Source organism: Lates calcarifer, linkage group LG19, assembly GCF_001640805.2.
Source record: "Lates calcarifer isolate ASB-BC8 linkage group LG19, TLL_Latcal_v3, whole genome shotgun sequence".
NCBI lineage: Eukaryota > Metazoa > Chordata > Actinopteri > Centropomidae > Lates > Lates calcarifer.
This window is the reverse complement of record NC_066851.1, coordinates 21604587-21619764: the sequence shown is the minus strand read 5'-3', so window position 1 is coordinate 21619764 and position 15178 is coordinate 21604587. Positions and strand designations below refer to the sequence as shown.

Sequence of the window (15178 nt, the reverse complement as noted above, 5' to 3'; positions counted from 1 at the left end):
TGAGTGAGATTATCATCAGAGATAAGATCACATTCATGGTGAAACTAGTTAGGACAGGCTGAGCCTATGACAAAGCATGACGATGACCAGGTGAGTTGCTATGGCTGGCAACGAGATGACATGTTGCACATTGGCTCTGATGTGTTGAGAGAAGACTGTTGGGAGGTGTGTCTTGACGGTGGGTTTGCCTCGCTGCATGCTGGCCTGCCATAGGCTGCTGACTGGTGGGCTGGGATGAAGGAATGGAGGAGAAAAAGAGAAGGCACTAGGACCCAGCGGCGAGACAGCGAGTAGGCAGGCAGAGTGGGGCTGAGTCACTGCATGTGTCTGAGAGGCAGTCAGAAACAGAGCAGAGCAAGGGAGCAGAGGTGATCTCACACTCATCAGCACAGGATAACACAGCCATGATGGGTTGACTTGGGGGGAGGCGGTTGGAGAGAGGAAGTGTGCATTCGCCACCACTTGCTCAGCTATGGAGACCAACAAAGTTCTTCATTTCGTGCCTTCGGGTAAGTGGATCAAAGCTCTCAGAGCTGCTCCTCAGCTGTGCACGACACAGCCTTCACAGGGAGAACCTTGGGGTTCCCTACCTAGTGAAACCTGAGAACCCCCTGTGCAAAACATGTGCAGCCCACCTCCACTTCCACTCTGAGGAACGGCAGATGTTTGAGTGTGCATGTGTTCTACTGTACATACTTGGTGTTTTTTGTGTTTCTGCATACTTAGGTATGTGGCAATGTTCCGTTTGTTACAGAAATGCTGTTTTTATTTTCTTCCTCGGGGGAGGTGGGGTTGTACGAGCCCTGTTTTTCTTACAGAAATGCAGATGTTTTTTTCTTTTTTTTTCCATTTTTGTATGAGTGCGCTTTTGCCATTTTTTTCCTTTTTTTCTTCTTTTCTTCTTCTTGTTTATGTCTGGTATGCGACACGAGAGGTTCCTGCGTCGTATTTCTTCAGTTCAGGAACTGAACCTTGAGAAATGATTGCATTGTAAACCCACCCGAAGAAAGCCAGTATACCTGTCGAGCAGCGACAGCTGGAATGCAGAGAAAGCCCGGGCTCGTAATGCACTTTCTCATGTGTTGTACTGGCGGGCTCGTGCATGTGCGCTTGCTAGACAGAGAGGGATCCACACAGCACAAGAAACAGTGTGTGTGAATGTGCACATGTATCTGTGTGGACTGTGTGTGTGTGTGTGTATTTCTGTGCTTGGGAAATTGAGAGGAAAAAAAGATATCAGTGTCTGTGTGTTTGTGTGTGTGAGATAGAGAACGACAGACAGATTAGTGTTGGTGACAGCCACAGGAGAGCAGCGAGTTCTCCCCTCTCTCAAAGTCCTCTGAGAGCCCAGAGCCCATTTGGAGGTGTGATGTGGCTGCCTCCTCACTTTCATTTTGTCTGGGAAGGCAGAGCAGGATGCTGCGTCTCAGTGTGTGTGTGTGTGTGTGCGATGAGGACATTATGTGGGGTAATGCAAGTGCGGAAATATTATCTGAGACTGTGTGTATGTGTGTGCACAAGTGTGTTTTTGTTTGCGAGTACGAGCCATGTGTGTATGGGATAATGTGCAGGAATATATCTGTGTTTGCGTGCGTTTTTGTGTGTATGTATTTGTCAGAGTTAAGTCGTGCTCTGCTGAGATGTGTGTGCGTGTTTGTCTGTCTGTGCGTGAGCGTCATGCACTGTGCACACTAACTACATTTCCGAGTGTGTGTCGGGGCGTGATGGACACTGCTGTGGCTCGTCCTCTGAAGAGTAATTTGCATTCATTTGCTTAGGAGCTGATTAGAGGCAGAGAGGGCAGGTTAGATCCTTGCAGCAGAACAATTTGGTTCTGTGAACAGAAAGGTTTGTTACACAGGAAAGGTTGAGGTTTGCATTGGCAGTGACAGGAGAAATGTCTGATCCACAAACGTCTAATCCTTTTAATTACATTCATTCTAGATTTTTATGTCACGTAACTGAACCTTGGATCTAACTGCGCATGCCAACGTTTTACTGCCCGCGAGAACAAAATGACCAAAATATATCTGCAGGAATTTGATGGAGTTATTGATCACCACCAGTGACTCAACAATTACTTTGCCAGGGGATTAGATTTCTCGCTTTCCAAACTCACTTTACTGCCCTCTGGATTTTCAAATAAAGCAGAGCGAGCTTTTCTGCGCAGCACCTCTCAGCATACATAACAGGAACATGTTGTCCATCAGACTGTTCAGCTGAAGCAGACTACAGAAACTCATTTTTATTAGTGTTTTCATCTATGAGCATTAGCAAACCCTTATTGCAGCATATTGTGAGTAATCTTCCAGATTGTGTCATTATTACTGGCAACCTACTGACAGGTGAAGGAGCAGCTGGCGCTGTGGGAGGAGGTCAGGAGATATGGTATTCACTTTATGGACTTGTAAATTACCACAGAGCTTCCACATGTAATTACTCAATGTGATAATACTGCAGTGAGTTTTTGATTTAATACTGTAGTGTAGATTGATTTACCTCTCTGATTTCATTTGCTTGCTCTCAAAATGGACAACAAATTACTGCAGCTTGTATCAGTGCAGTGTGTTGATGTATTTACAGGATGTTTCAGCTATGACAGCTATGTCCCTGAGGAACCATTTTCTATGATCTTTTCCTTGAGTTGTTGATTCATTAAAATTCAAAATAGGAATGAGCCATAATTTGCTTTATTGTTTATTGACTTTAAATGGAATTGTATTTTGATCACATTGTTTTATCAGTTTCTTTTATTCAAATTAATAATGCAATAAATTGTAGTAAAAAAACAAATAAAGATTAGCCGGTCTTGTTTTAAACATGTAACTACTTCTAACTAATCTGATGTAATACATAGACCATCAAGTTTTGTGCATTTTTCCAAATTTTCATTATGATATCAGAAATATAAATCTAATCATATTAATATCATAACTATTTAAACCATATCCAGCCAGACCTAAAAATATTCACCAATTCAGAACATAAACTCTATTTAACTACAGAATCCTAAAAAAAGTATTTTTGATTTTCAAATGCATAATTTTGTCACACTTTCAACTAACAATTATTTTCCATATATTTTTCTCAATTGATGAATCGTACAGTCAATAAAATATAATTAATCCAATGAACAATGCCGTCACAATTTCCTTAAACCCAGGGTGACTTCAGACCAAAACCAGTTTACTGTCACTTAAGACTAGTTGGTTAAATTGTTTTTTGTAGTTTACTGAAAGTAGACAGATCCAGCTCTGTAAAAGTAAAATTGTACTGACTGTGAATCCAACCACTCAAGTCAAATCCACATTTCTCGTCCTTCTTAAACAGTTCTGATTAAATATCGTAATTACGGCATAAAACTGAAATCTCCCAGCGTCACACTAGCGGGGTGTCAATCTTCAGGTGTGACAGACAGCCTGATAATCAATGTTGCAGCCGTGACCTGCAGAGCCAGAAAATATCAGCATGGCGGACACATAGTGGCTGTGTGAATTAGTAGTTTGACCATGTGGAAGTGGAGGTGTGTGTGAAAGAAGATGGATGACGTGTGCCTCTGTGTGTGTGTGTGTGTGTGTGCTGTAGATGTGACAGTGATCTCTGATCAGTATTCACCGCTGGCAACAGATCTCAGAAGCTCCAGCCTCTGAGCACAGCCATCTGGGCAGAGGAGAAACACACATCAACACACACATACAAATTATTATACAGTACCATACACGCACATGTACAAATACGCACCAGCAATGAAATATCACAAAAACACATCCATGCAAGACACGACAAGACAGCCACACACACACAAGTGTATTCACACATAAGCTTTTTTTTTTCCTCTGATAAGTCACACACACAGAAATGCACACTCACACCAACTGTGTCACAGATATTGTCCATACACACTGAACGTAATTATATACGCAGTTCATTCTATCTACATAATTTGGTGGTTTACACACACAAAACAATTATGTAGATGTGTCAGGACAGACACTCATCATGCACAGTTCAAGGAACACAGAATGAAGAAGACCACACTTTCATTACAACTCACAAACTCTCTCTCTCACACACACACACACACACACACACACACACACACAGCTCTTGTTCGTCTTTATATCTCTGTCTTGCTCTGTCTTCTTTGTTTTTTTCAGTCTCCCTCTCCCACGCACACATTTACATACATACACACTCTTTTATCTGGATATTTGAATCTATAAAATATACACACAGAAACACACACACAGCTATGGATGGGTGTGTATTTTGGGGAAGGAAAAAAAGGTAGAGCAGATACAAGACAGTGCTTTAGAAGTGTCTAAAGCAGAGTGTGTGTGTGTGTGTGTGTGTGTGTGTGTTTTTTTTTTTACACATACTCAGGCCTGCAGTATTTAAAATGTGACAGAAACACTTCCTGTCAGTTTGGCGGGTTGTGTAGTCAGTATGAGGCTGGTATTTTTGGGATGACATATTAAGCTTTATTATATTCACAGTCTATTTAATAGCCTAGAGTAACAAATGTGCAAAAATGTGTTAAAGTGACAAAGCCAGTTTACAGAGACTGTGTGATACCAGAGTGCAGTGAAGTTTTTTTTTTAGTGTATCTTGAGTCTGAATGTCAACCTCTGTGTGAACAGTGTTTGGTTTGTGCTGTGGATTCTATCACTCTGACATCAGTGAGGTGCAATTACCACAACAACAACTGTTGCCACTAATAGCACGATAAATAAAGCTAAAAGAATTTCACCAATAACACCATGATTAATTTGAGAAACGTGTTCTGTGCTGAAATAGAAAACCACATTTACATTGTCTTCAGTGTTTTTAAAGTAAGAGAATCGGGAATGATGAAGATGCCAAAAAGTGTTAAAAACATTGCAGGCTCTATTTTTTAAAGCCGTCCTGAATACCATTTCTTGGCCTCTGGATTTGGTAGTAATCAGCAGAGAATATTCAAAGCTTGATTATCACTGACTCAGGAAGGAGTCAGCCAGACACTTCTCTGTTCTCGGCTAAGATGGACGGTATAGCGCTGCATTAGGCTGAGCTACTCTACTCTACTCTCCCTTTTTATGCCAATAATTTCCTTAGTTCCAGATGTTCCCACATTATTCGTCGTGTTTTTTTTTTTCCATGTGTAACGTTACTGTTTAAACGACAGATAAAAGCAGGTTTATCATGGCTACTAGACACCAGACATGAGCTAAGCTACTTTTTCTAGCTAGTACGGACACAGTTTTTTCAGGTACTTACAGCATTCAGGTGAGCTTTCATACTTGTTGTGCCACCATGATGGGCCAGTTTGGAGTTTGCTTTAAAACCGAATACCTACACAACAAATAAATATCCAAAGAGTCTATTATTTGGGTCCAGCTCCACTATTTTTATGAAGGTACAGATTCCAGTTCATTTTCAGTGTTGTGGTGCAGTTTTGGTGGCTCATTGTGCACAGTGCACCCATACCCTGTCCTATTTTAATCCTTTTAGTAGATGGAGGTGTGCTGCTGTGCAGTCACACTTGCTTTTCAGCATGGCACAATAGACATGGCGCTACACCTTGATTCACAAAATTTTTGATAGTTGAGATTCTTATGTGAGTGTATAATAGGACTTTTTTTTGGTGTGTGTTCGATAAATGTATCTGTTGTTCTTCACCATCACTGGGTTTCTGACACATCTTTATTGTTCCTAAGAAGCCATTACTTTCACTGAATTTGGCTCCACTGTCTCTCACAAACCTTAGATTTATTTATGTCAACGTCCTTGCCCCCCCTCCTCCTGTGCACAGCTTGTGACATGGAGTAACGTGCACTTGTCATTTGTTAATACAGCTTGGGGAGTCATTTGGAATGCTTGGTTAGATGCACTGGATCTCCCTGCTAACAGAAACTTGGCAGAATCTTTGTCACATAAAAATGAGATTGCATAGAGGCATGACTCAGGATAGTGATCTTAATACGATTAATCATGGTGCTCTAGCATCTAACATTTTGGGGTCAAGTCAAATCCACAGTCCAGCTAAATTTGAGGTTCAATAGTTTGAAGTTATTCCATCCTCTATGGATTTAATGAGAATTTTTAAACCGATTTTCACAGTAAATACCCATATTTTCTAGATGTAGATTCAATGTTCACATATTAGTAAACAAGAAGAAGCAAAGTTAAATCGTCATTGACTCAAATACGACTTAAGACCAGAACTAAACAGCAGTTGGTAAACCAAGTTGTTAATTATTAACATAATGCTCTCTCAGTATTGCTCTATAATATCTCTGTTGTATTTTGGTCCTCACAGTAGGCAGAACATGCAATGTGAAGGGTTTGGGAATTAATCTAAAATCTACTAAAATCTATTCTGAATTCCATCCTAATGTGGAATTTACAAGCTAATTAAATGGCCTATCCCTATTAGTCCCATGTACAAAAACAGCCCTGTAGTTCTAACATGGTATTTAACGTGTGACTCTCGCAAACCTTTTAATTCTCCATGTCCTCATTGCTTTATAGCCCCTCCAGATGTGGATGTATAAAAAGCGTCTATTGTTGTGAGGATGAAAGCAAAACTCTGTCTTCTTTTTAAATGGTCAGATAAAATGGGATCTAAATACTAGTGTGCAGCCTCCTCCTAGAAAAACAACCAGTAATCATAAATCAAGTTAGGCTGAATCCAGTTACACCAGTACAGTTATTTTTAACCCCCATTATAAATGCAGGGAGTCTCACAGTCATTGAGAGCTATTGGAGTTCCTATTTATTCACAAAACTGACTGTAAAGCACTTGTTTCTCCGTGATTGTTTTTTATTGTCTGCTTTGTTTTTAGCAGCAGATTACATGTTTAGTATTTAAGCAGTTTTCAGTGGGTGAAAGTGGAAGATGAGAAACTGATGTTAGGGCCCTTTAGTGCAGATTTGATCCACTTAAATCTGACTTCACAGAGAGGTCATGTCTTAATCTCATTCAAAATGCAGTAGATGCTCTTAACTCAGAAATAAGCACATTGTTGGCTGCTGTTGTCTCCTGATTTAAAGTCAAAGACCTGAACGTAATCTCTTAAACAGCATACACAAACACGAGGATGAAGTTAATGCAGCTACTTTTACACACATACATGCACATGTTTAGAAAACAAAAAACACACACTGTTGGTGGTCCTCTCCCATCTTTGGTCATGACATACTGCTCTGCTTTAGCTGTTGTGTAATTAGGCTGCAGTTTACCACCACTCTAACGCGTGCACACCCATCCTCTGCAGATTAAAGCGTATTCCACACAGGTTACAGTACAGGAAGCAGTACTGTGCACAGGCGAGGTATTTGTTTCAGTTCCTATTTAATATTGCTCTTGTATGGTCTACCCACACTGCACAGCGTTACCACCACACAACAGTGTGTGCTGTGCAGGCTACTTTCTCCTTTGCAGTGGAATTTAATTTAAAACCAACAAACAGAACACAACAGAGTGGTAGATGTGGGGTTCTGCTGCTCGCCTCCTCTCAATATGTACAACCCCCCCCCCCGAACATAGTAATTATTCCAAGATGTCTGAGGATGCCCGTGTTGATGAATTCCCAAACCTTGATTGTAAAGCTGTCCTTTCTGTGTGCCTGAGCAGAAAGATCAATGTGCTAAGTAGACGGTGACAGTATGTATAAGAGACTCACAAGCACACATACTCACACACACTTTCTTAGTAATCTCACTCATACACACATGAGCATGCAGAGACACGGACATGTCCTATCCTGTATGACCCACGCAGTTCAAAGAAGATGTAGTCTGAACTGCAGAAACAAGTAGCCTCATGTAGTTCGATGAGTCCTGCAGACATTTTCTCCTTCCCGCTCAGACTGAGGTTGTTTATGTCATGCTGTTGTTTCCATACAGCTGTTGAATGCTGAGTTTGCACACGTAGACTGGCATGTAAGGTCTTTGTCCAGGAGTGGTGTTTTGCACTGTTCTTTCACACTGTGTCCTTTTTGTCCTTGCCGCATGTCGTGACAGTTTAATTTTCATCATCCATATGCTGCGGCATCAAAATTGCATCCATACTCCAGCACATTTAGTGTAGTTGATATAATATCTGTGGTTAAGGTCTGTTTGAGAAGCTTGGTGGTGTACAATACATGTATAGCAATGTGACGTGGCAGTACTTGTGCAGAGCCATGTCGCCATAGCGGCACAGTTCGCACTGAGTGACATACGAGGGTGAAAGGATCTCATCTACGGTGTAAAAAGACAGAATAGACAGGGGACTACACAAACCACTCCACACTCAGTGTCAGGTGGAGGATTAAACAAGAAGGCTAGCAGTGAGACATACTGTAGAACGATAAGCTGGAGAACAGTAGGTAGCCAAGGTTGCTTAATTTAAATTCTGTCAGTGTGGGGTGGGATACAACTAAGCTAAGCCAAGAGACAGCTACTGAACAGGGCAGGGCAGGGCACTGACACTGCTGAGGTTCGTGGTTTGATTCTCACCGGGGCCCTGCATACTAAAAAGGTATGAATACGCCGCTGAAAGGCTCATTTGATTAAAACGGCCACTAAATTTAATATTTTACCTCGTTTAAAATGTCACGTCCTCTGTATGTCACTGTAAGCGCTGTAGTTGAAATTCAAAATCCAGATCACTTATTTCACATTTTACACAAGGTGGGAATATGCACAGTGTAAGTGTAAATAAAGACCTCACATAAGGTGGAAACAGACATGTCACATGTACAGTCCATTAGACTAGACTGCACCAGCATTTTCTCTCCTGCTGCCTCACATCGATTCAGCTGAAACTGTGTCTTTGTAGTTCTGTGGGGGGACACCACAAATGAAAAGCAGTGAGATATGCTGTCGGATAGCGGGCAGGCTGGAGCAGCATACAGTAGAGGGCTGTGTGGAGACTTTAAAGCGAGATGGTGGCCTGGCTTTAATCGAGCCAGAGGAAGAAGGGAATGTGCAAGCAATTAGCAGGAATCCCCTAGCACTGGCGTCCCCCCCCCCTCTTCTATGAAAATCAAGACAGCCAATTTCTGCAGCTGAGCGGCTGGCTGGTGTGTGTGTGTGTGTGTGTGTGTAGTGGAACAACACCCTCAGTCACTCACTCGCTCATTCACTGCCTGGCTCACTCACTGTGAACACACACACCCACACACACGCATATCAGAGCGTCCCCGCTGCAGCACCTGAGTATAATCCTATACCTGTGTGACTGTTAGAGAGAGAGGACAGAAAAGCGGCAAAGAAAAAAGGGAACAAGAGGGAAAGGCACACAAACAGATGGAGAGAGGGCAGAAAAGAAAAAATGGGGTAGAAAAAAAAAAAGAATGAAACGCCGGGGGTGGAGAGGTTTAAATTGGAGCATGTTCCTGCGCTAACCTCAGTCACGATGCCTCGTCTCGCCGCGCCGCAGACAGGGCCGGATTCATCTGTGAACTCGCAGTAGCCAGCTCACTATAACTATCAATCCCTCTCAGGTGAAAGGACCAGAGGATTACTGCAGAGCTTTTCAGTCCACAGACCTGACACCAAAAGACAGATCTTAAATTCATGGGGGAAAAAGGCAGGCTGGAAAACAGAAATGCTGCACGACTGAATTTATTTTTATTTTTTTTACAGAAATGCAAATTCTCAATTAGACAATTATTCAAAATGAATAACAGTGAGGGCATCAGTGGAGTATTCACTTTGTTCTTAAGCTGAGGCCTGTTGTAAAGCCAACTGTCAATCACAGTGTGACATATTCTTGTGTTAGTTCTTGCCGTCCTAAAAATAATGAAATCAGATTCTTGTTTTAACTGGCTTGGTCAGGTTTGCCTGTGGCTCTCTGCTTTGAACGCTCTTGCTTTGCTGCACCTTATGAAGCAACTGTTTTCTGTCATATTTACATATACGCACATGCACAAACAGCACACAGGTTAAAACTCATCTCCTCTGACACACACACACACACACACACACACACACATCCAGTCGTTGGGAACACCTGTGGATTCTCAGGAACAAATTGGCGAATTACAGACATTGATGTATTAATGAATGAAGGTATGGGAACAGATATAAACACACCACACACTCATGAACAGCATATGGCCGGGTGCACACACCCACGCTGCTATCCAGCACCAGACCAGCCAGAGTCCACCTGCTCGCCAGACAGCTCGGACGTAGCCAGCTTCGTGGTCAAAGCTCTGCTGTGACATCATCAGCGTCAGACACCAGCCCGAGGACACGGTTGACTCCAGCAGAGCCAGAATCTTTTTGATTTTTCTAACATTTACACAGGAAACTCAACCAGTATCTCATGTGTGGATTTAAATACAGGACAACTGCTGCTGAGTAAACATGTCCGACATCAGTGCTAAAATAAAAAATGTCATGGATAAAAGAATCCGTGATGAAACTGGGGCTAGCAGAATCTCTCCTGGAGAAAGAGACGTCCAATTTAAATGTGATATTTTGACATTTTGAGTTTTAATTATTCTTTTTTTGCAGTCACTTGTCACAGTGTGGCGTTAAATGTCTCTACATTTCCTTGTTAACAATGTAAACATCTCTCACTGAAAAACATGGGGGGAGAGCTTGCTGAAAACATGTGGTTCATTATACCCTTGAGTTTGAATAAGGATTTCTGCCAGTGTTTTTCAAGGAAACCAAGGGACAAAAGTAGATTTTTCTTTTTCTGCTGATGTGACTCATTGTACTTCAAGGTTCTTTGGATAAAAGCATCCATCAAATAATGTGGTGTTTACCTCGGATGCCTGGCTGAAGGACAGTACAGTACACGCTTGTTTAGTTTAGTGGAATTTTTCTAAGCAAAATCTCTCATGAAAAATTCAATTAATTGATCATCAAATTAGTTTGCTGATCGTCTGTCAATCGACTAAACAATTAATAGACTTCATGTCAGCTCTAGAAAAGGATTTTTGTTGGCTGCATGTAATATGGATTGCTTTATCCCCCAGAGAATGTGAGCCCCTGTAAATGTATTTGGCTGTGTCCTATAAATACCTTTTGCAGGCTGTCATTTTTCGTATTGTATTGACCATTCCTGTTTGAAATATCAAGTAAAAATTCAGGCTCACATCTACAGTAAATGTGTTGCCACTAGAAAGGTGAGATTTTATTGACTACTAGCTTCTGAAATTGAAATCGGAGGGCTATGTCTCAATTTGTGGTGTAGGGTTCAGTGTGAATTAACATCAAAGAGCAGAGTATGAAAACTGTAGGAAGGCTTTTGTTGACAGGTGGAGTCGACAAAAAAGTGGCAAATTGCACTGAAAGTGTGGGCGTGTGAATCAGATGAGAGACCAAAGACTTGTCGTGATGGAGCTGTGATGAAACCGACTGTGACCTTGTGTGGTTATGATGAGTTGAAGAATCAGGCCAAGTCATGTGTCCTCACATATTACATCATCCAAACCAGATTTGGCTTGAAACCGCTCACTGATGTGGTTGTCTTCAGCAGCTCAGTGGGTACAGCATGGCACAAATACTCCTTGTAAAATGCTGGGGTGGCTTCCCACCTTAGCAATCATTCCATCCATTTTAGGCTGCTTATCTGGGACAAGATTATAACAGAGCAGACCCTACACCACCAGCTCTTCCTGGTGGATTCTGAGTATTTTCCCAGGCCAGCATGATGTGGATTTGCCTTCAGCTGGTGATGGAAAGGATAAGATCGCAAATAAATGTGGCTGCAGTTTGGGTGTTTAGGAGCACCTTTAGAGATAGGACAGAGATGTCAGGAGGAGCATAGCAGTGCAGCAGCTGCAGGCTTCCTGACACGTTAAGTTATTGTGGAGGTGTGACACTGGCAAACTGCTATTCTCCATCATTACTGAACTGCCATGAACCTGAAGCTTACATCCACTGATTAATAGGCAGATTTGTCCTTTTTTTGAATAGTTTTGATCTTAAAAAAAAAAAAAAAAACATCAGACAGTGCTGAAAAATACTTTATAATCTCCCAGAATCCAATGTGATGTTCTCAGATGTCTTGTGTTGCCAAAGAAGTCCAAATCCCCCAAAAATCCCACACATATTCAGTTTGGTCTTTTTTAAGATTGAAGACTGACACAACTGATTATTAAAATAGTTGTAGAGTAATCTTCTGTTGACTGACTCACCTGTTTATGGACTGATTGTTTCAGCTCTACTTTACTGCTGTAGTTGATTTGGCTGGCCAGAAACAATATCATGGATACCAGAAACTGATTAAGAGTCCATCATGTATAGGTGATATTTCACAGAATGTCATCAGTTTTGTTTTGGTTTCCTCTCCTCTTCTAAGTCTCCAGACCTCTGTCTGATACACAAGCCCTTTTATGTGACTAGTAACAGGTTCATTTTGTTATGAACCTGAGTTAATGAAATACAGAAGTGCATCAAAGTCAATGTTTTCTGTATGCTTCAGTCCTGAGAAAACAAAATGCCCTCTTACCTAACTTTAGGCTCCAGTATGCCCCCACGCCTGTTGGGAAATACCATGTGAACACATACTGTAAATTGCCATTTACAATGTGTGTGTAATTAGCATGCTAACTGAAGTTCTTTAAAATTTCTTGGGAATAGAAAGATGATGAATAAAGGCCAAATGTGGGCCTGCTGTTTAAAATGTGTATATGAGCAAACAGGCTGGTCCGAAGCAGAGTAGAGCATCGGGAGGAATTCCCTCTCCGCCTGGGATCTCTCAACGACCACAGCTCCAGAGAGGACGGGTGCCAAGAGAGCCTGTGGGCACAATTAGCCAACAAAAGGCCCGGCCTCCTCCTCGGTGCTGGCCCGGCACTCATAGATTCCCCTACAAACGCAGCAGGGGCACCTTTTAATCTCTTGCCCTCTTCACTTCAGACTCTCAGCCTCACCTCTCCTGTAAATTCCAGGGTTTGTCCCTCCTGGGGGTTCTGGCATCTGCTTTGCATGTACCTGCAGTGCACTGCCCTGCAATAGATCAGCCTGCATGTGGAGGAAGGTTGGATCAGTTTCAACCTGCCTGGTTTATATACACACCAAGGGTCGTATAAGTTGACTTCCTGTTGTCTTGGGAGTATTTAAAGATACATCAAAACACTTTTTGATGCAATTAGGGCCAAGTATCTGTACTGGGTTGGAGTAATGAGTGATTCTAACCAATAAAGTCGTCCACAACTGCTTGTAGAATGTGTAAGGTCCTTCCCTTTTAGTTAATTAAACACCTGCAGCCGTCTAACAACAGGCATTCTCAGGATGCATCCTGAGTGCCTTGACATTTTTGTGCTTTGAGATGGATAAGTCTGGTATTATTCTATATTTTTCTTAAATCCTCAGCTGAAAATTGCTCCCAACAGATCCACTTTCTTTTTTTTTTTTTTTACACCTGTTTGAATAATGTTTTGTAAAAATACTGGACCTGGCAGACGAAAAGAATTATTTAGCCTTTAAAAACATGAAAGATTATATTTGTGACCCGTTTTGAAATCTGGAAGTTGGAAAGTATTAAGAGACAGACACACCACATTGTTGACAATATCAAATATTGCCTCATCCTATAAGCTAATTCACACCATTTCCTGTAAGATCTCAGCTTCTGCCAGTTGCTTTTCTCACATTATTTGCAACAGCTACATTATTATGTACATGTAAACAGACACAGATATAACTGAACTAAAACATTCTTAATCAGTTAAGTGAACAATAGAAGCAACAAACAGTAATAATGAATCTTGTAGCCAAAGTACACAGATATCTTTGTTTTATAGAATTAAAGACAGGACTTTATGTAAATTCAACTTGTAAAGCGTTTTGGATTGCTCCATATTCGTATTTACTGATGTATCTTTGTTTCTAAAACTAAATCACCAGCTGCTTTTAAAGGGGATTAGAGGTGATGGCCCTTATTTAAGCTCCATCCTGACTTAAGCCACTGATATTATACTTCTTCTACTAATATTATATTCATCTTTCTTCAGACTCTTTCATATTGTCGCACACTGCACCAGGATTGTGTATGCGCAATGATGCCTTGAGTTTTCGTTCTGTCACACAATATACACCCATTTTCAGGAAACCGGATGCCTATAGCCTATAGCGTATAGCAACATTTTTCTTGCCTGATTGTCCTCTAACTGAGTGAAGCATTTATGGTTCCCCATTGAGAAGTCTCACTTGGCTTTGTTTACTGAAACCAGCTGCCTGTAAATGGTTTTGTTCTCTATATGACTGTGCCATGCCAGGTAGGAACAGGCTGGGCTTCCTGCAGTGTTTAGCTGTAATGGTGCTGTGACTTATTAAGAGAGATGGTAAATCATATTAAATGTGGGCGCGTGCATACTCCTACAGGGTTTCATCTCAGTTTTTTGCCCATGGCAACCAAACCACCAACCACGTCCCTGAATGTACTTCATACATATGTTTTTTTCTTCTTAAGACTGTGGAGTCATGTTCCCCACATTTTTTCTCAGGGATCAAAAAGGGGATTCAAAGCAGAAGGGAGAGTCGGCTAGTGTTTGATTCGTAGGCCACATGGGTATTTGTGGTTCCATAGACAGAAATCGGAGGAACATCTTGGGTAACATTTCCCCTGCTCAAACCCCTCTGTCTGTCTTTGTCAAACAGCTGTTACTTGCTGTGTCACTCGTCCACGAACTGATGCAAAAACCGCAATTGCTGCAACAGCAACAAGCAGCCGCCTGCCATCTTTTTTTGCAGATAGCTCGTATCAGACGACGGCTTGGGTTTATCAAGAAGAAAGAGTTTGTCTTGTGGCTTGTACTGACACTACATCAAGTGATGAACGGAGCAGATGTTGCCTTGCTTGTGGGTTTGTGACATGTAAAGTCGACTGACTGACAGATATTTCCCTCATGTACATGTTGGGCAATGATGAAAGGGTTGACTCCACACTCATATGCGCACACAGCAGATCAGTAAAAGTGGAGAGATGTATGTGAGATACTATTTCAACCAGTTCTGACTTCCTGCTTGCAAATAGACAGCTTCCTCTTTTCTGCAGAAAGTTATCTTATATCTTTTTTTTTTGCATGAACACTTCCTGTGCCTTTCTTCCTTGAAGAGCTCTCTTGCAGTGACTTCCATTTAACCACTGTTTGTACTTATGTCATCATAAAATTAGCAGTTATTAGATTGTGTTGGATTGATAACCTCAAAAGCTTTTTAAAACTATTGTGCATCCGTGTGTTTCAGT

At 41.5% G+C, this 15178-nt stretch overlaps 1 protein-coding gene across 1 annotated transcript in view; it reads left to right on the top strand.

Moving 5' to 3' along the window:
- The first annotated feature begins 310 nt into the window (after positions 1 to 310).
- Positions 311 to 15178, top strand: part of slc4a11 (solute carrier family 4 member 11) — a 76536-nt gene continuing 61668 nt past the window's right edge. The window contains 1 exon segment of the mRNA XM_018685511.2: positions 311 to 509. Within this exon segment, the coding sequence (XP_018541027.1) occupies positions 473 to 509 (37 nt within the window). The 5' untranslated portion in view covers positions 311 to 472.